This window comes from Musa acuminata, chromosome BXJ1-7, assembly GCF_036884655.1.
Source record: "Musa acuminata AAA Group cultivar baxijiao chromosome BXJ1-7, Cavendish_Baxijiao_AAA, whole genome shotgun sequence".
Classification (NCBI taxonomy): domain Eukaryota; kingdom Viridiplantae; phylum Streptophyta; class Magnoliopsida; order Zingiberales; family Musaceae; genus Musa; species Musa acuminata.
This window is the reverse complement of record NC_088333.1, coordinates 42,884,588-42,911,933: the sequence shown is the minus strand read 5'-3', so window position 1 is coordinate 42,911,933 and position 27,346 is coordinate 42,884,588. Positions and strand designations below refer to the sequence as shown.

Sequence of the window (27,346 nt, the reverse complement as noted above, 5' to 3'; positions counted from 1 at the left end):
CGTGTAATGGGCCCCGCCAATGCCACCGACCGGGGACCACTCGGTTGTCCCTACCCGGCGAACGAGGGCTGAGTACACGTCGGCGATCCGATTCCGCGTGCCCAGAGACGCGTCCCACCACTACACGTGACTGTTTGTCGCGCCGTTTAACACTGTTTCCGGTGTCCTCTTTCTTCTCATTAAGCGCGATAACGATGCGAATATTCCTTGACACAATTAACGGCGGCGTGTCTCGGGTGACGTCATCGTTTCCCGGGCAGGGCCAACAGCTCCCCTCACTGCGCTTAAACTCACCGCGGGCTGTACGTTTTCGCCTGGGTTAAGATCTGCTGCCATCATCTCGATATAAACGCCCATCGCGCCGCCCCCTTCGGTGCGGAGAGGTTCGGATTCGAGGTTAGATTCAGAATTCGAGCTTTGATTCTTTTCGTTCTGATCACGGTTCTAATTCTTGGGTTTTTGTGATAACAACAAGTTCGTTCCTTCCGAGGGACTTCGTCCTTTTCCTCGCCTTTGGAATCACCTTGATGAGAATTGCTTTGTTCTTTTTGCAATTTTGAGAAGGCGCTGAATTGTTCGGAACCCCACCGATGGTTTCTCTCGCACTCTGTTGGGGCACTCGTTTCAATCGTGGGAGTGAATTTTGGATATAAGGAAATTCTTTGTTGGTTTTGGCAGATTTGGGTGTTTTTGCTCGTAATTTAGTTCATCTTTCCTATGTTTGTGTATGTAAGCATTCTGATTCATATCTTTGGACTAAGGCTTGGTTTTTCTTCGGTATATATATGCTTTCAGTGGTGATGCTGTCATATTTTGCATAAATTTTGACTGATGAGTGCTTCCATAAAGATCTTCAGTTCATATTCACCTTACATTTCCGAATTTAGTGTTTTTTCGTTTCCTGTGTTTTTTTTTCTATTAACCTCAAATTTCAGATCCGGTGTGCCAGCATAAAAATATCTTCAGTTCATATTCACCTTACCTTTCCAATTTTACTGTTTGTAGGCGTTCTTTCTCTATAGATTTCAAATTTCCGGATTTGGTTCTCCCTTCTGGTTTTATTGGTATGCATGGATTCTTTAGCCTGTTTGGCTAGCAAACAGATAGTCTGACTTGTGATGTAGTTGTTTATGGAAATTCGATCTTTGCTTGACAAGCGAGGCTAGTTTGTTACAATCCGTCCTTGCTGTCTTCTCCATTTGTTGCACTTGTTGTTATCTTATGCAAAGATTTGTTGTGCTTATTTTCACCTTTAGGTTTAGTCGAGCTTATCAATTCAGGGTCTGTATATATATATCAATTCAGGATTGACATGTGCCCTTCTGCAATTGAGTCTGTGCCAGTTGGCATTGACATTCATTCACCTGATGAAGAACTTGTACTGTTCTTGGATCAAAGGAAACCTGGGGATGCCACTCCAGACAATGTTGTCACTGAAGTGAATCCTTTCAACGTTGAACCATGGAATTCTCCTGGTTAGTTTTGGTTCATATTCCAGTTGCCCGTTATATATTCTTGTCATAATGGCTTTCACAATTAAGGTATCATAATGTAAAATATTGATTTGTGAAGTCCAAGTCTTTCTTGCAGTAATGTGGTTGTTAGTAAAATTGTGAACCATCTTCTAGGACTAATTGGTGTTGATTGGTTTCAACTTTGAATGATTTTAGCTCATTACAAGTCATGGTATCTTTATAAGGGAATACAATAGTTTTAGACTTTTAGTAGCCGTATATCATGACTGATGATGATTGTGCAGAGCTTTTCTGATAGCAAAATGTTGTTAACCTCAGTTGTCATATATCCTCTGTAATATAACTAAAAGAGTTTGTTCAGGAATCATAACTGGGTTTACTTGTTGTGCTTACTATTTTTATAAGTTATGCTTACTATTTGTTTTATGCTCATTAGATCTTAGTACTCAGAAGTTTATTACGATGACGTTTGTTTTAGATTTTCCGGATGGAGGATTACCATTCTTAATAAATTGTGGTATTAAGTATCTTTATTTAGTAGGAAGACATGGATGCTCATTTCTAGAAATGAACAACAACATTTAATAATTAAATCCATTTTTGTTGCTTCTATGTTTTTCCTTTCTTCTGTGAGCTGTTGGTTTAGACAGAATGATGCTGCTCAGATCTAAAAATGAATTAGTTTCTATGGTTAATTTGGTGTATTCTGTTGTTCATTTGGCTATATCCTTTAACAAATTCAACGCCCAATAGGTCACAAATGTTTAACATGAAACTGAAAGAATGAATCAGGGTCCTAGTTATCTATGATATATTTTCCACTGAATCCATACAGAGAAACTAAATATATGAATTAATTGTACAACAATAGTGCATACTTATCACAGATAGGTCATGTGACATGCATCTTGAGAGCTGGAGCAAACTGCTATGAAAATACAAAACGAGGATGACTTTAATCATAAGGCAAATTTTGGATGGGAATTTAATATGTTGTCATCAATTTGCACACCTTAGGCTAAGGTGCCAATCACATGGATCCTTGACAGTTGAAACTTTCAAGAGCCCCTGACAAATGCATTGATATTTGTTAAAGAGGGAACAACTGTACGTGAAATAATGTTATCCAATTAAAAGAATTAATAAGGGAACAACTGAATTTAACAAGCATCCATCTAATTACTGTTGTTTGTGCTGCAAGTTGAGTAAGCTGTGACTGAGTGAGATCAGCTTCTCCAACATCAATTCCACCCTGTTTTTTCCTTTTTCAATTTGCGTTTACTAGAAAGCTTTGAGTAAGGAGCTGACATGGTCAAGATGTTATGCAGAAAACATTTGGTATCTGTACCATTCAGGGGCCCCGAGATCTCCTAATGGGAACTCTGAAATGAAAGTAACAAGATCTGGATATTGGAAGCCAACAAATGATCGTAAAATTTATACAAGTACCTGCGCTATTGGTAGAAAAATGACCCTGGAATTTTATAGAGGCAAAGAACCTTTTGGAGAAAGAACTGGGTGGGTGATGTATGAGTATCAGGCGGAACAGCATATGTCAAATGGATATAATTCCTCAAAGGTACTCAATTAAGTCTTAATCCTTATTTCTTATATCTCTTGACAAATAGTTAATCTATAGAACCTCATTAATAGAATTTGCTGTTTCACATGATTTTACAGAAGAACTATGGTTCCTTGTGTAGAGTCTTTCAGCAAACTGATAGAAGGACAAATCAAGAAGAACATTTTTTTTCTGCTAGTGCAGGTGATTCTGGTGGTGAGTACATAGAACGAATATTGTTGACCCTTCTAGAGAAAGAAGAGGGCAACTCATCCTCGAGGATTTCAGCCAACAATTCCCAGGTATTGGTTATATCTTTCCTTTAACTGTGGTTCCTTTCTCAGCAACAAGAGCTATTAAGTGCCTTGTGCTCTTAATATGTTACTGACAACAAGAGCTGTTAATGTTGTAGCGAAAATAACTTTAGCAGATCTATCTATATTACAATGCTAAGATCTTTTCTTTTTGACTTCACTCTAGTGCTTACTGAGTTTGACATACTCTAATATAGACTGTCGCTGAGAAAGGTCAGGAGCAATCAGCATTGTCCAGCAGGAGGCCTGATGAGCCTTTACCTGAGAATACTAATGAGAACATGTTTGGAACTTGTGATTTTTCAAATGGAGAATTCTTGGAGATAAATGATCTATATTGTCCGGAGATACCTTCAGCTAGTTCAGATAATTCTAGCCTCATGTCAGTAAATTCTGATGAATTCTTTGATACTGATGCATTATTGAGGGATATTGAGACTGACCATGGTCTTGGAGTAGAAGAAGAGCTTACGTATCACAGGTTCAGTATCTCTGTACCTACAGAATCAAGTCAGGTGGTTATCAGGCCTTCCCCACCAGGTATATCAATTCTGGTCCCCTTCCATTGTAGTAAGTATTTCTGAGAAACTATGCATTTTTAAATAAGATTTTTGTTACTCAAATAACTCGCAATTGATTTCATGGTCCTGTACGCGAACTTGTCGGTATCTACTCGTAGATCCTTCAATGTATTTAGTGAGATTTTAGGCAATAATATGTGTTTCACTGCTCACTAGCCTGCTATCTTACAACCAAGAGGATAAAACCACTCCTGGTTATATTTTTATTTTCTAGCATGATTGGGATAATGACCTCACTGTTACTTCTTTATTAATATGTTTTTAATTTATTGATTTTCAATAACATGCTTTTGCAGGGTTGTTATCCATGATTATCATCTAAAGTCATCAGTCTCAGAAATTATTAGCTACTAATATTGTTCATAAACAAACAACAAAAGAAAGAGACATTTCCCTCCATCCAGGTCTTAGCAATCAATTGTTATTAAATTATAAAACAGAGACTACAGTAGGATAGCAGCTGGTAAACTTGATCTCTCTCAAGTTGTCCACTCCAATTCCATAATATTCCCTTGAAGTTATCTTTTTTTTTATATATATGTGTTATGTTTTCATTTTATTGAATTCTGGGTTATCATCTCTTCATTTTATATGTCTAAAATTATCCGTTATTTTATCACCCAATTTTGGATATCTTAATGTTATTTTTTGCAGCTATCAGTCTGTATTCTTGTACACAGGTTCAATTAATAGAACTGCTGATCTTGTGATTGAAGATAGCAATCCTGCAAGTTGGTTGATTAGAAATGGAGTGACTTCACACCCAGAACATTCCTCATCAACTGATGAGTTGTGGCACGATGGAAAGGCTTCTACAACTAGTAAATCTCAGGGCAGTCAGGCCAACCGAATTGCCGATACCACACATAGACGCAGGACTTTAAAGGGGAATGGATTAAAATCAGTCCGAAAGATTGCAAAGATAGGAAGAAAATACTGTTGCTTCGGATCATTTTGATATAACCTGCCTCGTCATACTGGTTAGAGAGGAGATAGGAGTATAGTCTTGGGTTTCAAAACCCAGAAACAAACTTCTTGGTAATGCAAGTGTTTGATGTTTTAGCTGTAAGCCAACACAAGGAGTTGCAGAGAAGATTGGGAACTTAAAACACCCATCTTGAAGTCAACTGGCAAATCTAAATTGCAGATTTCAAAGTGCTACTGCCTGATGTATTTAGGTTCCTAGGGTTTATTTTATTTGTTTCACGGAAGTCTCGTACATGTGGTTGGAGTATATGCATCTTGGAATTCTCAACACATTTACCTGTAAGGCAGCAAATAACACAGTTTTGTACATTTTGTTGATATAACGTGGTTTCTTTTATCTTAAACAATTGCATTGTTCAATCAATAATTGCATATATACACATTGATTTCATCTGATTGTGGTGATTATTTTTTGGCAGATGTTATGATTTGCTGGATTTGTTTATCTTCAAATCATTCATTTGCTAATGAATCGCAGAACTTTATATATATATATATGTGCGATTGTTCGAAAAATACTCTAAATAATTACTGGGATTTTTTTTTTGATTTGGGTGAGAAAAAATTACAGTTTTTTAAAGGCGTTTTTTTTGAAATATTAAAAATAAAGGGTGATTGTTTGAAAATTATGAAAAGGGAAGTGTCATTCGAGAAAAATAAAAAAGGATATTTTTTCGGACAATCGTATCTATATATATATAAATAAAAGAGAGCGAGGATAGAGAGAGAGAGAGAGAAGAGAGAGAGAGAGAGAGCTCCGACGGAAATGGCGCTAGGGAAGGAAGGCAACGGCGAATGGCGACCACCCGCGCCTGCGGATGTCACGGGAGGTCTGGTGGGTGCCATCTCGCGGCTCCTTCGAATGGCACGGCTGCGTACTAAATCACCTTGGTTGCAAAGACGCCCCCGCCCCCGCCCTGGCCCTCTCCCTCGCCCCGTTTCAGGGTTGCAGGCCGTGCTTCCTCCCGTCGTCCCCAGCTCTTCTATCCTCTCCTTTTTCTTCTTCATCCTTAACCTGAGACGATGAAGATGGACGCGGGCCAATTCAAAACGGTGCGTATCCGTCACCCCCTACCATGCAATGTGGGGTCTGGGGGGAATCAATATATGCTGTCTTCTCCGTGCAAGTGGAGAGGCCGTTTCAATTCTAACCCTGGTCACCTGGATTGCCAAGGAGCAGCTTTACCATTACACCAACGCCCAACATTTATTTCTAGACAGATGCTATCTATATATTACTTTGCAAAGCTTTGTTCTGGCTCATCATTAAATGATTGCTAGTAACTATTTGTTTTCGGGTTGACAGATTACAGGTATAGATACTGCACTATTTCCTTTAGAAAACTCTCAATGTTTATACAATTTTTTCCCCTAATTGTTTCAGGGAACTCCAGTTAATATAATTATAGGTTCTCATGTGTGGATTGAAGATGCTTCATTAGCCTGGATTGATGGACTGGTCACTAAGATTACCGGTGAAAATGCTGAGGTCCAGGCTTCCAATGGGAAAACGGTAAGCTGGGTGCTAATGCTGCGCTTAAATTTATTAAAGCATTGTGATAAGTAAATACATAGAGAATTATCCACAAATCTGATGAGAAGAGCTTTTAGATTACTTTACTCTCATCTTGTGTTCTTTATGATTGGCAGCAATTTTCAGTTTTCCCTTTATTTTTTCTCGTAAATTTGTGGTTCTTACATGTTGTTCCATTATTGCAGTAGCTTGGTGAATTAGACTTGCAATTGATGTAGTTATGCCATGATGGTTTAGTTATTCTTAATGATACTTAAACAGTCAAAATCCTAAGGAGTTGAGGGTGATTCCTTTTGTTCCTCTACATGCTGAACTGAATTGGATACGTATATTCTGCATTTATTGAAAATTATATGATCTGTGGAGGGATTGCAATGGAGAGAGAAGATACAAGTCAGCTTTATCATCAATAAGAGGTCACTGGTACTGGCATAATCCATACTTTTATCTGCCCTTATCTAGAAATGCTTGATGACGTTTGTACATGGATTGTTTGTAACTCCAACTCTCTACATGTAAGAATGACTTCTGCCTGGCAAGCTTCAATAAACAATACATGGTCCCCAAGCAATTCTATGTTTCAATGCTAAGAGAAGGTTTCACGTTCCTAGTCATCTGACTGTCTGATTTTCCTTTCTCCACATCCTCTCCTCTCTTTCCTATTATTTGCTAACTTGATGTTGAGGTACTTTTCATTCAAGCTATACAAATCTATTCTTTAGAATTTTTCAATCTAAAATAATTTCCATAGTTTAACCTCATCTTTACTTCTCCAAGTTTCATGCTAGGCCCTCTTTTTAAGACATTTGAACTTCTCTTTGTATCTGAACCTATTATGTTAATCAAAGATAAGGAGAGATGTTGCTGTCACTATGATGTCACTGTTCCAAATACATCTAGAAGAAATCTAGAGATCACAATCCATGACAAACATGTCAGGGATCAATGAAATGGAGTGTGATACCCTCAATGTTCCTATATTAGATGTGGACTGCATCATGGATATCATGTTATTGCCCACGTCTAAACTGAAATTTATAAATTTTTTTTAAAGAGAAAAGCAATTCATATTTTCTTGGTTGTGACGAGATCAAAGGTCATCCTTTTGCAGCTAAGGACACTTGTCGCCCACTGCAAGCCAATCACGATATGTAGAATGTGTTAGTACACCCTTGCACAAGATGAGACCTCATACAGGTACCCAGGCAGATTGGTAGATACCCACATATAAGTCCTGTAATAATTGGTCGGTAGTCCATGGATACAACAATATTTATGTTCTAAATTCCTCTGATAATTAATTCTTTATTGAAAGTAGATTTTGAGATAGTTTCTCTGATATCATTGCTAGATCTGTTATTCTATATTGAAATAGAACAAATGATTTTCGGTCATACTTGGATGAAGTACATCGTGATTAACGGTCACTTGCTTGAACTACTTACAACATGGTTGGTGCTTCTTGACTAGTCTATTAACTTATGATTTCTTTAAAGGAAAAATTGCTAGTGAGGCTTGAAATGTATGATCTTCAGATGGCCTTATTATTTTGGTTGCATATTGTGTAACTTTTTCTACATAATGCTGCTTTATTCTAGATCTTATAGAACTATTGCATTGCTAGTCTTCATCATTTATGCTCTCTAGCGTGAAATAGCCACATTTTAGGCATATACATCCATGATTTTTTTGCTTTACATAAATTGCTTACAAGAAAATTGTTTAATGCTTCAAGATGTATATCAAAGTCTTAATGTGCATTTATGGTGATTTGTAAGGTTGTTGCAAGTTTGTCAAAAATATATCCAAAAGATATGGAAACACCTCCAGGAGGAGTCGATGACATGACAAAGCTCTCTTATCTGCATGAGCCTGGAGTTCTGCAGAATTTGTCAACCAGATACCAACTGAATGAAATTTATGTAAGCTGCACCTCATTTTTTATCCATTTTTTTACAGTGCAAATGCTCTTTTGTGTTATAATGTTCTTACCTGATATGGATTCCCCTGGCAGACTTACACAGGAAATATTCTAATTGCTATAAATCCCTTCCAAAGGTTACCCCATATATATGATTCCCACATGATGACACAATACAAAGGTGCACCATTGGGTGAGCTAAGTCCTCATGTATTTGCTGTGGCAGATGTGGCATACAGGTTTACTTTATTGCTGTGGTGCTTAAGAGAATATTTCCTCCCTCCAAAATCATATGTTTATCCAAGGCTGTGCATATGAAACAGGGCAATGATAAATGAGGGAAAAAGGAATTCTATTTTGGTTAGTGGTGAAAGTGGTGCAGGTAAAACTGAGACAACAAAGATGCTGATGCGCTATCTTGCTTATTTGGGTGGACGTGCTGCTACTGAAGGACGAACGGTGGAGCAACAAGTTCTGGAAGTAAGTTGAGCACTCTGACAATTAGCGACAGTTGAAAATAGCTCCTACAGTAATCACTTTCAAGTATTTGTTTCTGGAAACCTGACAAGTGACTGTTTGTTCAGTCAAATCCAGTTCTTGAAGCATTTGGAAATGCTAAAACTGTCAGAAATAACAATTCCAGGTAAAGCACTAGAAAATTTGATGTTAAAGTTAATGTTACCTTGCAACATTGTCTACATGAGCATCTATATTTATTTATATTTCTAATAAAATGCAGTCGTTTTGGCAAGTTTGTTGAGATCCAGTTTAATAGGCAAGGTAAAATATCAGGTGCTGCCATTCGTACCTACCTTCTTGAAAGGTCCCGAGTATGCCAGGTTTCTGATCCAGAGCGCAACTATCACTGCTTTTACCTTCTATGTGCAGCACCACCAGAGGTGCTTCTTCGTTCTGGGAATAGTTTACTCCATGCTATTAAATTTATTTACTATGGTGCTTACTGGTGAAATAATTTTTGAATCTTAACAGTTGTTTATGTACTTTCTTATTGATTCAGTAGCTAATTTCTTCATCACCTTCCCAGGAAATTGAGAAGTATAAATTAGGACCACCTAAGTCATTTCACTATCTTAACCAATCAAATTGCTATGAATTGGTTGGTGTGAGTGATGCTCATGACTATCTGGCCACCAGAAGGGCTATGGATATTGTTGGAATTAGTGCACAAGAACAGGTAATGTTTGATTTTTTTTTCTGATGTAGTTACTGCTTACTAGTATGGCTGTGACTAAAAGCAATATTCTGGTTTTTTGTCTTTCTGTCGGATCCTTTTCCAAGGATGCAATTTTCAGGGTTGTTGCAGCCATTCTTCATCTTGGTAATATTGATTTTGCCAAGGGAAAGGAAATAGATTCATCAGTTTTAAAAGATGACAAATCCAAGTTTCATCTTAAGATGACTGCTGAGCTTCTAATGTGAAGTCCAAATTTTAATAGCTTTTTCTCTTGCTCTCTATGTTTTTCGTCCAAAGTTCTTGAATATATCATATTTCAGGTGTGATTCTGAAGCTTTGGAAGATGCATTGTGTAAGCGTGTGATGATTACACCAGAAGAAGTTATTAAGAGACCACTTGATCCTCTTGCTGCGACTGTAAGCAGGGATGGCTTAGCTAAGACAATATATTCTCGCTTATTTGACTGGTACACCTGATGATCCAAGCTCATACTTCTTGTCACATGCTTCAAGCGTGCTGTTATGTTAAGCACTGAAGTGATGAATCCCAAAGAAATTGATATTGAAAATTATTTCATTTAATTTACAGGATTGTTGATAAAATTAACGTTTCAATTGGGCAAGATCCAACCTCTAAGTCACTGATTGGGGTCCTAGATATCTATGGTTTTGAAAGTTTTAAGACAAACAGGTAACATTATGGATGAAAGAAAAAAGATTTAATTCAGCATATTACATTGCATGTTGATTTTTCTCTAATGTTATCGTATTATTTTCTTAATATTCATTACTTTTGCAGTTTTGAGCAATTTTGCATCAATTTCACAAATGAGAAACTACAGCAGCATTTCAACCAGGTAAGATCATGGTATGTTCATTCTTTTCTTTGTACTATTAATTAAATTACACTAGGAATCAAGACTTCATAGAATAGTAATAATATAATGCCCAATGTTTTGAAGTTAGTGCAACCTTATAACTCTTCTCAATAAGAAAATCAAGGATAAAAGTGGTCTTTTAACTTAGTATGAACATATAATAATAATGAAAGTCAGGGTGAGTTCTCCAAATGGTTCTTTAACATTTAACTGATTCACAATTTATTTCTTTACAGCATGTTTTCAAGATGGAGCAGGAAGAGTACACAAAAGAGGAAATAAATTGGAGCTACATTGAATTTGTTGATAACCAAGATGTCCTGGATCTTATTGAGAAGGTTCTTCATATTCCTCTTTCCTTATCCTTGATTCATGAATGTAATATGTTCCTCTTCTTTGCTTGCAGTTTCCTTGGAAGATATAAGTTTCATATCCATTACTCGCATGTTTCATCATGTGTATTTTGTATGTGTACTAACATTGATAGTAAGGATTGAAATATCGTAACGTACCTGAGTTTCGACCTTCTCTCGGTATAGTACGGTATTGTATACCGAGCGGTATACCACTCGGTGTATATATATATATATATATAAGTAAAAAAAAATTTCAGCGACATCGCCTCTCTGTCTCTCTCTCTCTCTATATATATATATATATATATATATATATAATCTTTTATTTATATATTTATATATCTATATATATTTATATATAAATATTTTTTAAAAAAATATGTGACGTCGCCCTCTCTTCTCCCAAAGCGGGGTGACGTTGTAGAAAAACGAGGCGACGTCGCCTTTATATATATATATACCGCTCGATAGCGAGCGGTCCGCGTATCGGTTTACTGTCGAACCCGTACGTACTGCCCATACCGGGCGGTATCATTCGAAACTGTATACCTTGATTGGTAGTGTGTGGATCTTTTAAGGCTCAATGTATAATAAGGTGCAGTAGATGGTTTGGTTCTTTGTTAATATTTCTTTCATAAAGCAGCAGAAGATGACCAAAAATGAAAGTTTGTTTAACATTTGTGGATAACTTTTGAAGCATACACAATATTTCATAATTCTTATCTCTATAAGAACACAAGAAGTATTACCTTGAGTTGATTATGCTAGATAGCATACAGCTGATGACATATAAGTAACAAGAATTCCTCGCCATAGGCTTTTAACCTTATGAGCAAGGATTACAATACCGAATGATACCGCTTACTACCGGGCGGTATCGTTGATCTAGCATTGTATCGGACGATACGAGGTTGTATCGGGCAGTAACGATCGATTTCGACCGTCACCGACCGCTACCGAGCTGTATCAGCCTGGCTACGGTGTGGGAAGAAGCATCGAGGGAGAAGAGGGAGAATTAGGAGAACCTCGATGCTTCCCGATCCAACGTCGCCGTCCCTCGACGATCCTGATCCATGAGGTAACAGAGAGGCAGCAGCTCGGTTTCTTCTTCACGACGTTCTTCGTTGAAGGCCGGAAACACCTGTGGCCTTTGTCACGTTCTTCGCCGAAGGCCGGAGACATCTGCAGCCTTCGACGTCTTCATTGAACGCCGCAGATGAGGAGAAGACCGTGTTCTTCTCCTCGTCTGACATGACGAGGAGAAGAAAAGGAGGTGATGTCATCGAGGTAGTGTACGCCTCCTTTTTTTATATATATTTTTATATTTTTATATATTGATTTTTATATTTTTATATTATATATATCAGTGATTTAAAAAGCGCTAGGCGCTCGCCCGAGCGAAGCGAGGCGCTAAAATATAAAAATATATAATATAATTAATAAATATAATTATTTAAAAATTTAAATAAAAATATGCTATTAAATTAAGAAAATCTATTAACAGTATTGAAAATTAATCATTTCAAATAAACTTAATATTAACAATATACTGTATACTGAGCTTGCTGATTGAGAAACGAGGAAGCAGCGGCGAGCAACGGTAGCAGCAGCAGTAGCGGTAGTGAGAAAAGGAGCGGGAGCGGCGAGCAGCGGGAGGCGCGAGTGGCGATAGCGACAGCATTTGCGAGCAGCGATAGCGGCGAGCGACGACAGAGGCAGCGTTTGCGAGCAGCGATAGCGACGAGCAGCGAGATCGGGATTGGGAGTGGCAGCGGTAGCGAGTTAGGGTTGGGTAAGGGTTATATCGGTTTAGTTGGTTCGATTGAACCAACTAACCAACCAAACCAGACCTAAAATCCTGGTTCGATCGCCTTGGTTTACCCAGGCGCTCACCCGAAGCGCCCAGTGCCTGGGCTCGGGCGAGCACCCAGGTGACGCCTGTTTGAAGCGCGCCGCCTGGGAGATTAGCGAGGTGCTCGGGCCTCGCCTCGCCTCGCCCGAGCGCCTTTTTCAATCACTGATATATATACATACCGAGCAGTACACCTTGACATACCGCTCAGTACGCCTGTACCGTACCATACCGGGCAAAGCTCAATACACCGATATGATACAAAATTATGAACCTTGCTTATGAGTACCCTAAAAGCAAATTTATTAAGGAACCATATATTTTAATTTGTTTGGGGATAACTTTTAAATAATGTATATGATTCAGGTCCTCCATCAATCTTTGACAGAATTTGTAATGGACATTAAATGATACAATGACAAACTCGTATGGAGCATGTAAACTAGATACCATGGTTCGCTTTACCGGTCCATACCGGTATACCGATCAGCTGTTAGTACAGTATGTACCAAGCTGTACCGAGTGTAACAACACATGATACATGAAGGCATATCGATGTACCACGCATACCGGTCCGATAGCGTTACGGTACGACGAACCTTGCTAGATATCATTGCTTTTATACAGGTAGTGAGGATTTATTACACACCAGTAAATTTGATATCATCACACATAGCAAGCTCTCCTGTCTATTGCAACCAAAACTTGATGTCTATTGCAACCAAATCTTGATCCTTTTTGCGAACATTTTGCTATTTTAGCATAAAAATATTGGCATCTAGTAGACACTGGATAGTAACTACTCAAGCTCTTGTGACCAGCTATCTGTGCATCGACAGAACAATCAAGAATATTTTGAACAGAACCACTTGTCTGTTATCACATCTATGAAGAATAGAAATGACTAAGAAATAATTCTCACAGAATTTATTGAGGTCATTCTCAAAATGGTGGAAAAGACTAAGTTATTACAAAAATGTAACATGTCATTGCCACAACTATCCACTATACAATATACGTATTTTGGTTAACTAGCTAATAGGTAGCATTAACCAAAAAGTTCATGATCCTTCAAAAATCAAAAGGAATATCATATTGAGTTTTTAAATTATTTATCAATTTACACAATGACTAGATGTTACCTGGCTTGCAGGCGTATAGCTGCATACATTTTCCTGACCATGCATTGGCAGAAGCCTCGTGCACTAGGCTGCTCTTTATACAGAATGATTAGATGTTTGCCAATTTAGAACAGTCATAAGAAAGTTATATTTGTTTTGTTCCATCTCCAGCATACAAAAATACTAATATAATTTATAACACCTATGTAAGAACCCTACAGCACTATACATTTGCTCTAAATAAAAGTAGCAGAGTCACCTTTAATGAAAAGATGCTCTCTATCTTTCCCTTGAGCACGGTAACACACTCAGGTGCAAGATGGTGTTTTGATGTCAGAAGAACCTGAGGGAGAAAGGGATGCACAATTGGTCTATTATTTTGAATGAACTAATTTAATAGAAATAGGTGGATACGTTACAATTTCAGAGTGTCTCAGCTTATTTGTTACATTAAGTCTTGAGTACTATTTGTATCAATAATATAGGTCCTACTGGATACTTTGACAAACATGTTCTCTTCTGAGATTTTCCCTGACCTGTTATTGTGTTGTTGGATTTGTTTCTGCAAATGGTGGCCTTTTAAATTAGAATGGCCATTTTTATGTATTATCATGATGGCCTTTATATTTATTTGGACATCAAGGAAATGCTATGGTATATTTGTGCAAAGAACTGCAAGATCGTGTACTGTAATAAGCTGGGATTCAATAATGTTACAGTTTTGTCATGAAATTGAATTTTTTTCTTTTTTTTCACTAAATTATATTCTTCTGATCAATGAATACTTGTTGAGAGGATTTCCACAAATGCTGCTTACAAGCAGATTCTCAAGTTCTGTACTTTGTGGTGCTTAATATGCTATTCCTAAGTGTACCTAAAAGAATTGGCAGCATTATTTCATTGGTCTCAATGTTGCTTCTTATGTTGTAGTATGTCTCTTAATTCAGTGATTTTTTTATAATTTTATTGATTATTCACATGATTTTCTCCTCCCCAAAAACTGATTAAGATTATATATGTTATGCAACATGTTCTGATTTTTGTTGCACTGAAGAACTGGAAATCCATGCATGTCAAGAAACTTATGCTGCTATTTTTCTTTTACAGAAACCTGGAGGTATCATTGCACTCCTTGATGAAGCATGGTATGCTTATTTTTCTTTTCTATTTTTATTTGTTTTGTAGAATGAAATATCTAGATCTTTTTGTGAGTTGCTGGTGAAATTTAACAAATTTTAACAATGGAAAACTTATTTTTTGATGTTAACCACCCTTGTATCAACAGCATGTTCCCAAAATCAACACATGAAACCTTTGCACAAAAGCTTTACCAGACATTTAAAACACACAAGCGCTTCATCAAGCCCAAACTCTCTCGCACTGATTTTTCTTTAAGCCATTATGCTGGAGAGGTTAGTTTTCTTGATTTAGCTGATAGTTGTTATAATGAGACATGTTTTAATGTGTTTGTCTCTTTGTTTTAGGTTCTGTATCAATCTGATCATTTCTTGGACAAAAATAAGGATTATGTTGTGGCTGAACACCAAGATTTGTTGAGTGCTTCGAAATGCCCATTTGTTTCAGGCCTTTTTCCTCCTCTGCCTGAGGAGACTTCCAAGTCCTCTAAGTTCTCATCTATTGGTTCTCGTTTTAAGGTGTATATTCATCTTTCCCTATTATTGAAAACATTTAATTTTCTTTTTGTTCTTGATAATTTTTTGTTTCTCATAAATTTTGCACCTCAATCTGGTTTGAAAAATTTTCTGCAGCTACAACTACAGGCATTGATGGAGACCTTAAATTCCACAGAACCCCATTATATTCGATGTGTGAAGCCGAACAATCTTCTAAAACCTGCTATATTCGAAAACGTCAATGTCATGCAACAATTACGGTGTGGTGTGAGTACATTCTGGATATTTGTGTGGTTTTGTGATCAGATATATTTTGTATAAATTGTTCCACAATCTTTCCTTTTTCATTTATTTGTGGGTGTCATCAGGGTGTTCTCGAAGCTATTAGAATAAGCTGTGCTGGATATCCTACCCGTCGTACCTTTGATGAATTTTTGCACCGTTTTGGTGTTCTTGCTCCAGAAGTTTTGGAGGGAAAGTAGGTTCATATTGGCTTTCATTATGATGGTCTTCATGTGGTTCTGTTAGTTATTTACTGCATTTCATGACTTTGATTGTTTGAGGAGTTTTTATATATATTTTTCTTTTTGAACAGTTGTGATGAGAAGATAGCTTGCCATAAGATTCTGGAAAAGAAAGGGTTAATAGGTTTTCAGGTGATTCCCGTACCTTGTTTTTCAGCATAACATTTTGCATTGTGAATCCACTGTTCTCTTGGATGTCCTTGTAATCTATGTATATTGTATTATCTCTTATTTTTCACATTATTCATCATCTACCACTATGGCTAGCTTTGTTGATCTTGATAGGAAGAAGGGATAGAGTTATCAAACAGAGGAAGAGTAGACAAGCTTTAATCTTCTATATTTCTCTCAAGAAAACTCTTTACAAATTCAGAAACTCTATCTATTTCATGACTTAACATATGGGATTTATATAATCCCCAAAGATGCATTACATTAATTGTATTCAAGATGAATCATTCTCTTTCAAGAAATCTTTTCAAGAATCAATAACCAATTTGACTTATCCTTCTATAGGTTTTTAATATATTTTTTCTTCTTGATATAATGAATCTCCTTCTTGATGCAATGAATTTTTCTTTTGATGAAATGAATCTCTTTATGAAACTTGAACAAACTTAATTCCAACAAGCTTGACTACGTCCTTCTGTAAATTTACATGTAAAGCTCATTCTGTTTTTGAACGAGCTTGTACCATGACATCTAATTACATTATCTTGTTAACAATTGTTATTTTTCTCAGGTTACTGTTGCCTTTGCTTTGAACTTGTTGATCATTTATAAACATGCATTTTTTTTTCTGATCATTGAGCTGGACCTTTTAGGATATGTGTTTTTACATTATTCCTGATTTTCCAGATAGGCAAAACAAAAGTTTTCCTTAGAGCTGGTCAGATGGCGGAGTTAGATGCTCGACGAGCTGAAGTTCTTAACAGCGCTGCAAAAACTATTCAAAATCAAATACGTACATATATTCTGCGGAAACAATTTATCGCTTTGCGGAACGCAACAATTGATGTGCAGTCATTGTGGAGAAGTGTGTCCAGAACTTTGAATGATAACATTATTACTGCATAATTTCTTGTTCTTTAATCCTTATCTAACATCACCATGCATATAGGAAGACTGGCATGTAAGTTGTACGAACATATGAGGAGGGAGAATGCTGCAATAAAAATTCAGAAAAATTTGCGTCGGTACAAGGCTAAGAAGGTTTTTACACAATTAAAGTTGTCAGTTCTTGTCCTGCAAACTGGTTTTAGGTTTTTGGCTGCTCGGAATGACTATAGATTTAGGAGGCAAACCAAGGCAGCAACTATTGTTCAGGTTGAAAATTTCCTCTCATAGAATTGATGACTAATTTGTCCACAGTTACATTCTTTATACACATTTTACATGTTCCTGTATTCTTGGTCTCACTTGCAGGCTCACTGGCATCGTTATAAAGCTTTTTCATACCATGTAAAGCTAAAGAGGGCAGCAATTGTCACCCAGTGCATCTGGAGGGGAAGGGTTGGAAGAAAAGAGCTTAGGAACCTCAAAATGGTTAGTACCCTTAACATTAAGCACTATATACAAGTATATTAGCACCAAAATGTGTGATGAAATTGCTTGCTTTATGCTTTTGCTTTCCTTTTGTCCAGCATAAAAGGTTTAAAAAATATTCAAACAATAAATTGGAAAACTACATTAATCCTTCACATGTTTTTCCTGGAACTGGTATGTTCTGTAAAGAGGTCTTTGTTGATAAATGATGTTTTGTAAGAAACAATTTTTCTTGTCCTGATGAAGCTTTGATTATAGATATGTTAACTCTTGGGTATGATCATACTGACGAATAGAAAGCACAGAAAGATTTCTTTCTTTCCTCTCTTTTTTTGGTCTTTATGGGTAATAGCATAGAATGCCTGTAAGCATTTCGACAATCAGCAGGAGCACATGTTTTCTTCCCTTATAAAGCTTGATGGCACATAATTCATACATCTGTTACTGCATACATTCATACAGATACACATGGCCTCCATTTCTAGCTCTTCTGTGAAATTGTACAGATAAGCATGGACTTTTTTTCTCACACTTTCTATTAAACTCAATGGGTTGTGGTTTTTTTTAATTTATTGAATAAATCAATAAAACTTGTATTATTGGTTTGACTATACTCTTCAGTCAATTTTGATCTTGATCCAATAAAGTAATTGAATTTATCAAGTAAGCAAATCAAATATGCATAATCAAGGACATACTTGGTAAAAAGCATATTCTTAATTCAACTATTTACTTGAATCAATAGCTATAATTTCTTATCTACATAGATTAGCATAGATCACTTTCCTATTGAAAATGTCATTTAACCTAGGGCACCAGTTTTTCCTCAACTTTCTATCCAAAGTTGTTTGGCCATCTGTCGCAATTTTTGGTAATGAATTTCATGTATTATTTTCTATAGTCATTCCAACATCAACTTTGCATTTTTTTATTGGCTTACTGTGTTCTAATTAGATCAAAGCCTCTTCATGGTTTTAGAGTATTGCCTTTTTTTGGATACATTAAAAAGGTGCTCGACTTAATTTTGCTTAGTATAAGACAATTAATTTCAAATTATTGGTCTCTCTTCACAGTTTGCTGTGTTATTGAGTTTCTATATCCATCTAATTTCTTAGAGGGACCTTCCATAAATCAATTTGTTTCGGAATCTCTTAATCAAGGTTCAAAATTTCAGTCCAATGCCAAGACCGGTTGGTGTATGGTTTTGATATGGACTGATGTATAGAGACTTGATACGGGTCAGTATCACCTAATCAAGAGAAAGGGAGAGAGAGAAGATGGGAGGAGGACTGGCATAGAGATAGAGAGGTAAAGACGAGGGAGGAGAGAAGGACAAGAGGGAGGAACAGGACAAGCTGAGGAAGAGGCATGCCAAAGGTGGAGGAGAGGAAGCAGCAACTCTGATGAGGAGGAAGATGCGACAACAGTGAGGCGGCAGGGAGGAGGAAAAGGAGAAGGTCGGTGCGTGCGTGCACACGCGTGCGAGAGAGAGAGAGAATCGTGTGGTATATCCAATATGGCAATCATACTGGGCAGTGAACTCAATTTCGAACTGGCCTGGGTGAAATCACCTGGTTCACATGTCAGAAACTTGTCGGGCCGGTAAATACCAGTTGGTATGTACCAGTCCAATGGTTTTCTAATACTTGCTTCCAATAACCTCTATTCTCATAGTGGGCTTCTTATTGTTGTGTTTAATCTTTGAAATAACTACATGTTCTTTCTTAATTTGCAGTATTTTTGGAAAATTGTATGTTTTCATGAAAGTTTCTTAAAGGTGATCTTCCAAGTTTTTCCTTCCAACATACTTCTTGGATGAAATGCCTGTATTGTGTGGGTTTCATCTGCTAATTCTCTACTAACATTAAACATAACATTTCTTTAAACATACACCATATCCAAATTGTAACTTTTACCACTTCCGTAGAAAAAAAAAGAAAAAACACACACTTGCTACTTGTGAATTGTGGCCATTGCCAGTACCCAAAAAATAAAAACGTGAAGTCTGGTTTCCAAATCTAATTTGGATCAGTGGAGAGTGATTTTGGCTATTAATCTGAAATTTTGATGCTGGACTGCTGTTGACTGTTGATGGGGCTTGCTCCATCTATCTATTTATCACTAAAACAACAGCAATAAGAAGCCACAAGGGTCCAACTATTTGAGATCAGAATCTTTTGCTCTCTTTCCATGTGTGTATATGCACGTGTGTGTTTGTGTCTATGCATGTGTGCCTTCATGTGTGTATATGTGTGTAGTCAGTAGTGCATAACATAAGTTGGAGAAATAAAGAAATCATTTTATTAACATCATAGAGTTGTTTCATTTCTCCAAAACTACTATGTTTTTTCAGCATATGCTTGTACTACTATTTTTTTCAGCATATGCTTGTACATTGGAGAAACACCAACAAATGCAGTTGTATGTTTCACAGTAGATTTGTGTTTATTAAAAGAGCTGCATATGTTCCTTGATAACTTTCTTAGTTTAGTTCATATTCATTTGATTTGTTTGTCTTAGGCTGCACGAGAAACAGGTGCTCTCAAGGAAGCAAAGGATAAGCTTGAAAAGAAAGTGGAAGAACTCACATGGCGTTTGCAATTGGAAAAGCGCTTGAGGGTAATGCTTGGACATTTTAGATTGTCTATCTTTGAGTCTAGTTGTGCTGACTTTTATGTTCATAAGCATGAAGGAAATTCAAGGCACTCATTCAATTTTTGTTAGTTGTTGAATCTATGTATTATGCACTTTTGTATTTTATTGTTAAACATATAACACTAAAGTTGACAGGTTAACTTAATTGTAAATGGATACAGACTGACCTAGAGGAAGCTAAAGGTCAAGAGATAGCAAAGTTACAAGGCTCTTTGCAAGAAATGCAAAGTAAAATGGAAGAGACGACTGCAGTTCTTATCAAGGAACGAGAGGCTGCAAAAAAGGCTATTGAAGAAGCACCTCCTGTTGTCAAGGAAACTACTGTTCTTGTTCAGGATACTGAGAAGATAAATTCCTTGACAGCTGAAGTGGAGAACTTGAAGGTGCTTATCTTAATCTGATTCATCATACCTTCATAGTATCAGTAAATTTGTCTTTTTTTCTTCTCAATACTACTGAAACATACAGAACTTGATGTTGCTTCAATGGGTCTGCGTTAAACATATTTTAATGCCAATACTTCTTTTCCTCTCTGCATTTCTTTCACTTATGTCAGTCTGTAAGTAGTAGTAGCATTAGAAAGTTGATTCTGTGGTAGAATATAAGAGGCTAGTTTAGTTTGATTGAGAAATGTGGCAGGCCTTTTCTGTTTTACTAAAAACGTTGGGTGGAAAACATGCTGAACATGTACCTTCTTTTGCACGCGAGCTCAATGTGTAAAAAATATGCATCAAAGATGTGCATGAAGTATAATCAGATTTCTTAATTGCATATACAGTTACCAATTGATTACAACAAATGGTATTTGTTTAAATTCCAGTTAAATACTTAGTTTTCATGATACATCTGTTGTTTTCTGCCCTTGCAGGCCTCATTAGAATCAGAAAAACAACGCGCTGATGATTCTGAAAACAGGTGCATCGAAGCTCAACGTATAAGCGAAGAAAGACAGAGGAAGTTACATGAAACAGAAGGAAAAGTACATCAACTCCAGGAATCTTTGAACAGGTTGATCTTTTCCCATTATGTTACTCTTCTATGAAGCTCCTTCCTATGTGAACTCAAAGATACAATAGGGATGAACGTGACTAAATATCTAGATGTGACTAAAGGTAGTGGGTAGAGCAAAATTTGACTGTTGTGAGTCATCAATTATTGCCTAGTACTATTGGAAACTTGATCATGAACACTGCTCTGCAGTAAAAGATCCATGGTGCTGGGGTGATGATCTGCTTTGATTATCAACTTTTCTACTTTGTGCTATCCCATGCAGATGATATTCTTCCAAGTGATAGATAGTTGTACAAAAACCTGCACATGGTATCTTTACAACTTAGTGTATATCTTGGTTCATTTCTGATGGCAACTTGAAAATCTCGACACAGATATCCATAGTAAGAGAGGGTCTTTGTTTTAATAACCAATCTAGCGGATGTTGGAACTGATTTATGCCCTAGAGCTGAATGATACTAGAAAGATTGAATGTAGAGGTGTGTCTTGGAAACACAAATTGTTGGCAGTTTGTGAAATAACTATTTAGTGCTACAGTTAGTGTTTAAGAACACTGCAGGATGATTTTAGTTCTTTGTGGGGAAGACTGCAGATGATGCCGTATAGGTTGCATGTTTTTGCAGCTGAATGAATGGATGGTCAAAATAAATGTGGCAAGCACCTTTTTTGTTGACTTAGGGACAAGGCAGATCCATGTTTATTTGGCCCACAATATCAGGCATCAATAGTGCCTGAACAAAGATCTTTTAGATGAAGCACAATAAATTGTATCATCTGTATCCTTGATCTGTATCATTTCAGAAACTGAAATTGCAGAAGTTATTAGGAAATCCAACTACGTTCTTGCAGAGACCAGTCTTTGAATATCAGTATGATGTTAGAATGCCCCTCCATACCATGTGCTAGATCTTCCAACACCAATGAATATTTGGGGCTTTAATTACTTTCTTTAGGATTTAGGCACTGTCCTGTGGTCCCAAGCAATAAAGGGCAGCTCAGCGCATAAGGGTCCTGCCAATACAAGGCTTGGGGAGGGTCAATGTGCACAATCTTTTGCAAGCGAGGATGACCTTTTAATGACACAACTGTGTCACCTAGATCACAAAAAGAGCAATTTTACCATATCACCAAGACTTCACCTGTTCTACTCGTATATGAATGCGTATAGAAAAAGACAGCAAGATGGAATTGGAAAATATACTTTGCACAATGTTTCTTAGGGAAGTCCAATCATGATTTTCTGTCAGAAGAATGGATAAATTAAGATGTTTATCATGCATATAATAGTTTGGAATGTTTTGAACTTTTTTAATTATCAATATTGTGTTTGGGAGTTCTAAAAGGCTATAAGAGAAATAGAGAACTATAGACAGAATCTGGGTAACTTTATATTCTACCTGAAGTGATTTTAGGCAACATTGTTGGGGATCAGATTGAAAATACTTTTGACACAATAGATAAATAAGGAATTAAGGATCATTTTTTTCCAGCATGGCATGATATGAGGTCTTAACAAAGCTATATCTGATTGTGTGTAGTCACTCACTGTATGTGATAGATTTTCTTTTATGTCATGCCACTATAAGCTTCATTGCTTAAGCTTGAACATCACCTTGTATAATATTCTGTTCCCCTTATCAAGAACTTCGAGTAGGTGTATTGTACTTTGTGATAACAAACAAATGAATATTAATAGAAAATGTCATTCACAAGTTCATTCATTATTTGCGAAATCTCCTCTTTCTTGATTAGGTTTGAAGAGAAGTTGGCAAATCTAGAGTCAGAAAATAAAGTGCTTCGTAAGCAGGCTGTATCCATGCCTCCCAATAAGTTGTTACCAGGACGTTCTAAATCAACACTGCAGGTGAACGTAAAAGATTTTCAGTACTGTGTTTTTGAAAGGCACTTATTATACTTTATGTTAAACCCAATGTTCTTGTTGGTTGCCAGAGGAGCTCTGAAAATGGTCATATTATTAATGGCGAGGCTAGGCCAATTGCAGTAAGATGAAGTTTCTTTTGTTTTTCGAATCTATTGCTACTTTATACACGAGAAACTTGATTTTCTCAAATGATATTAAAATGTATGGTATAGGATCCATACAGTGCATCTTTCAACATGAGGGAGAATTCTGAAGTAGACGATAAGCCACAGAAATCTCTCAATGAGAAACAGCAGGTTAACTAACTGGCTTTAACATTTATCCTTGTTTTCAGCACTCCAAATTGACCTGTCAACTGCTATCACAGGAAAATCAGGACTTGCTGATTAGGTGTATTGCTCGAGACTTAGGATTTGCAGTGAGCAGACCTGTTGCTGCCTGTATTACTTATAAATGCCTTCTGCAATGGAGATCATTTGAAGTTGAGCGCACTAGTGTATTTGACCGTATTATTCAGACAATTGGTCATGCTATTGAGGTTGGACCATTCTATTATTTCTATTGCCATTTTTGCTTCATGAACTTTATCAGTTACAGTGAAATGTTATTCTTCATACATTGAAGACCCAGGATAATAATGAGGTCTTGGCTTATTGGCTTTCCAATGCTTCAACTTTATTGTTGCTCCTCCAACGTACATTGAAAGCAAGCAGTGCAGCAGGCATATCTCCACAACGCCGAAGGTCATCATCTGCTACTATTTTCGGCAGGATGACTCAAGTAAAAAATTGTCTTCTTTTTTTTTGTTACAGACACCTTAACTAGTTTTGAAGTTCTTGCTTCTTGAAATATTTCAGGAGGGACAAGTTTTTATTCTGTACAAGTTTTTCTTTCTTTTTCCTTAGAGTTTCAGGGGTACCCCGCAAGGCATGAACCTCTCTTTCGTGAATGGAAGTTTGACTGCTGTAGATAATTTACACCAAGTTGAAGCGAAATATCCTGCTTTACTATTCAAACAACAACTTACGGCATATGTAGAAAAAATATATGGAATGATCCGGGATAATCTGAAGAAGGAGATATCTCCGTTGCTTGGTTTGTGCATTCAGGTATATCTTGTCTGTTTTGCTCTAAAACTAGGCCAATGTAGATGTTGGTTATCATCTCATGGTGGCATTTCTGGTTTTATTTGTGTATTCCTTTTACAAGTTTGAGCACTGTTTTGAGCGGAAGTAGTGTGTTCATGGCATGCTTGTTCATATCTTAGAGTTTATTTCTGTATATGGATAATGCAGGCCCCACGAACATCAAGAGCTAGTCTAGTCAAAGGATCTTCCCGCTCGCTTACAAATTCTGGTGCACAGCAAGCTTTGATTGCTCACTGGCAAGGGATCGTTAAGAGCCTTGACACTTTCTTGCACACATTGAAAGCCAATCATGTCAGTTTATTCTTTGTAGACAGTGCCAAGTTTTTTGCTTAAACAAATTTTAATTTTTTCTAGGATAATTTTATTGAATGATTATTCATCTTGGTGACGAATTTGGATAAGGTTAGAAAGTTCAATGCAACATATCTTAGTAAAATTTAATCAAACATGTTCCCTGCCTCTTCTCTACTTTGTAGTGTACGTTTGCTAAACATGAACTTGATTATCCTATAACTTTCTATCTGGGTCTTTGTGTATTCAGGTGCCCCCTTTCTTAGTTCGGAAGGTGTTCACACAGATATTTTCCTTCATAAATGTACAGCTATTTAACAGGTGCATTTTGTAGACTTTAAGTTAGTGTCTCAAGGCATTTTGTGCTGCATTTTACTGAGAATTATCTTTGATAGGCTCTCTTTTTGTTTACAGTCTTCTACTGAGGAGAGAATGCTGCTCATTTAGTAATGGTGAATATGTTAAAGCAGGATTAGCTGAACTAGAAAATTGGTGCTATAAAGCAACTAATGAGGTAATTCTCTTGGTTCCAGACTAATCATTTGCTTATGCTGGAACATGCAAGGCAGTCTGGATTTTATCAATGGCCTTTGGCCTTGTCTTGTTTCTATCTCTTTTTCTTCAATATGCAGAATTTATTTTTTTAATCAACATAATGGCACATGATAGTGGACTGTGATAACTTGTCATATCAGCTAATTTATCATGAATTACTTTTCTCATCAAATGATGAAAATGTAAGATGTAAACTGGGACAACGAGTTGAGAAATTAAGAAAATAAATTAAAGATTCTGCAAGAGTACAAAATCTTATAACATTTCAGCTATTATATTATCTATCAAGGTCCTTGATCAAATAAGCATCTCTCAGTGGCTGAACCACCATCATTTGATGACTTTTTGGAAGAAACCTGATGCCCTTGACCTTGCTTACAATTTTGACATTACAGATTTTATTACTAAGACATTGTTGATTTTATATATCTTTGTTCTTTTTAAGCCATGCTCGTAGCTAAAGATTAACAAATGCTTAAGGCCAGTTGTTGACTAAGTTAATGTTAGTACTCATCAAACTCAGATTTCAAATCTTGAGGCCAACATTGTTGTTGCTCATGGTTTCCATACGACTTGAACAGATTAATAAGATATAATTGGCATTATAAAGTATATCAGTAGTCTAGAGACAATTAGTACAGCCTTAATCTTTTGTTGTTTGTCGATTCAGGATTGTTGCAATTTGATCTTTTATCGATTAATTTTTTCAATCAACGTTTCTGTTTCCTGATTGTAGTATGTAGGGTCAGCTTGGGATGAACTAAAGCATATACGACAGGCTATTGGGTTCCTGGTAAGGATGTCCTCTTCATTTTCTTATATACTGCATGCTATATAGAAATAGAGATGGCTGCTTTTTAATCCACAATATAATCCTTATTCTGGAGAAAGATTGTATGCCATGTTGAACGTTATGGATGGTATAAATATTGCCCTACCTTCGCAATACGTGTTTTGACTATATGCATGTTCAGTTTGAATCTGCTGTTTCAAGTTATCTGAGTTATCAAGCTATTCTGGAAACAATGCACCATACAATCTTTAACCAATTGTAAAATGTGTTTCCCAAAGTTTTGTAACAACCCTTAATACCTATTTTGCAATTTGAGAATTTATAACTCATGAACTATGGCATATTCAGGTCATTCATCAAAAGCCAAAGAAGACCCTGGATGAAATTAGCCATGACCTTTGTCCGGTGAGTGAAACATTCTAACATTTTGTTGTGCCTTTCACTGACAGATATTTGAAAATTCAATTAGCTTTACTTGATATATTTTCAGGTGCTCAGTGTCCGACAGTTATATCGGATAAGTACAATGTACTGGGATGATAAATATGGGACACATAGTGTGTCCCCTGAGGTAAGATTCATGATGGACTTGGACCCATTCATAATAAAAATGATCTAAGTTATCATAGTTATAAGTAAATTGAGTAACGTGTTGATATTTGATTTCTACAATTCAATTAGGTAATTTCAAATATGAGGGTGCTAATGACTGAAGACTCGAACAATCCTGTGAGCAACTCATTCTTATTGGATGATGACTCAAGGTAACAGTTCCAATCACTCGACATCTTTGAGCTTGTTTCTTGTTTCAGAAATTAAAGAAAAAAAAGAAGAAGAAAAACTCTTCTCTCACCCCTTTTATAATTTTTCAATCTTAGTTTTTCCATGAGAAATCTTTGGGCTGCTCATTTGACCATGTCGAATATGCAGCATACCATTTTCTGTTGATGACATATCAAAGACGATGAAACCTATTGATATATCCGACATTGAGCCACCACCACTTATTCGAGAGAACTCAGGCTTCATGTTCTTGTTGCCTCAAACCAACTAAGACCTGAGCCAGTTATGTATTCTACACTAATGGGTTCGGGAAGTTCTTCGGAGCTTCACACTGAGGAGGAATCTGATGGTGAACCGCTTAAAATTTCAAGGCATGCAAGATCAGTATATTTACTATAGGTTTAGCTCACTGTCCTGCAGTCTTAGACCGGGGCATTGTTTGAACTCCAGCTAGAAGATCATGGATCTCTCTCTCTCTCTCTAGCTTTCCTTTTCTTTTTTTTTCCAGAGCATTTTTTGTATCATTATCTCGGATATAAGCATGCATATTCAATCACAAGAAAGAATAAATGCAGTGCCTTAACTCTATTCACATGTCATTCAGCTAGGAATTTACATCACATAGCACAAAATTTGAAAGTGTGAAATATCTTGCAAATGATAAACCGAATAACAGTTGGGTACATATTGTTGACTTCACGCAGACATGGAAGCATTAGTAGCTCCCTGGAATGTATCCTAAGCATTCAT

The 27,346-nt window shown here is 36.7% G+C and overlaps 2 protein-coding genes across 6 annotated transcripts; both read left to right on the top strand.

Moving 5' to 3' along the window:
• Nucleotides 1–240: 240 nt before the first annotated feature.
• Nucleotides 241–5,309, top strand: LOC135679578 (NAC domain-containing protein 72-like). 5 transcript variants are annotated; one of them, XM_065193477.1, is made up of 6 exons: nt 241–396; nt 1,306–1,475; nt 2,804–3,054; nt 3,156–3,338; nt 3,548–3,920; nt 4,612–5,309. In XM_065193477.1, the coding sequence occupies exons 2-6, from the start codon at nt 1,313–1,315 to the stop codon at nt 4,887–4,889; spliced, it is 1,248 nt and encodes a 415-aa protein (XP_065049549.1). In that variant the 5' UTR covers nt 241–396; nt 1,306–1,312; the 3' UTR covers nt 4,890–5,309. The 5 variants fall into 5 exon arrangements, with proteins under 5 accessions (XP_065049549.1, XP_065049548.1, XP_065049551.1 ...); XM_065193476.1 differs by having other exon boundaries at nt 246–396; nt 1,257–1,475; XM_065193479.1 differs by lacking the exon at nt 241–396 and having other exon boundaries at nt 3,548–3,890; nt 4,648–5,309.
• A 350-nt stretch (nt 5,310–5,659) lies between these two features.
• On the top strand, nt 5,660–27,195 carry LOC103992865 (myosin-11-like). The gene is made up of 39 exons (XM_009412754.3): nt 5,660–5,971; nt 6,303–6,431; nt 8,231–8,374; nt 8,467–8,612; nt 8,697–8,853; nt 8,958–9,016; nt 9,113–9,272; nt 9,419–9,568; nt 9,673–9,809; nt 9,889–10,035; nt 10,158–10,259; nt 10,368–10,425; nt 10,683–10,784; nt 14,883–14,920; nt 15,061–15,187; nt 15,260–15,430; nt 15,545–15,676; nt 15,778–15,887; nt 16,005–16,065; nt 16,792–16,969; nt 17,054–17,259; nt 17,359–17,478; nt 19,999–20,097; nt 20,295–20,516; nt 21,002–21,141; nt 22,897–23,008; nt 23,095–23,145; nt 23,239–23,322; nt 23,394–23,564; nt 23,651–23,806; nt 23,932–24,135; nt 24,322–24,465; nt 24,716–24,786; nt 24,880–24,979; nt 25,757–25,813; nt 26,162–26,218; nt 26,304–26,384; nt 26,495–26,577; nt 26,744–27,195. Exons 1-39 carry the CDS (start codon nt 5,942–5,944, stop codon nt 26,865–26,867), a joined length of 4,620 nt encoding a protein of 1,539 aa, XP_009411029.3. The 5' UTR covers nt 5,660–5,941; the 3' UTR covers nt 26,868–27,195.
• Nucleotides 27,196–27,346: the final 151 nt, after the last annotated feature.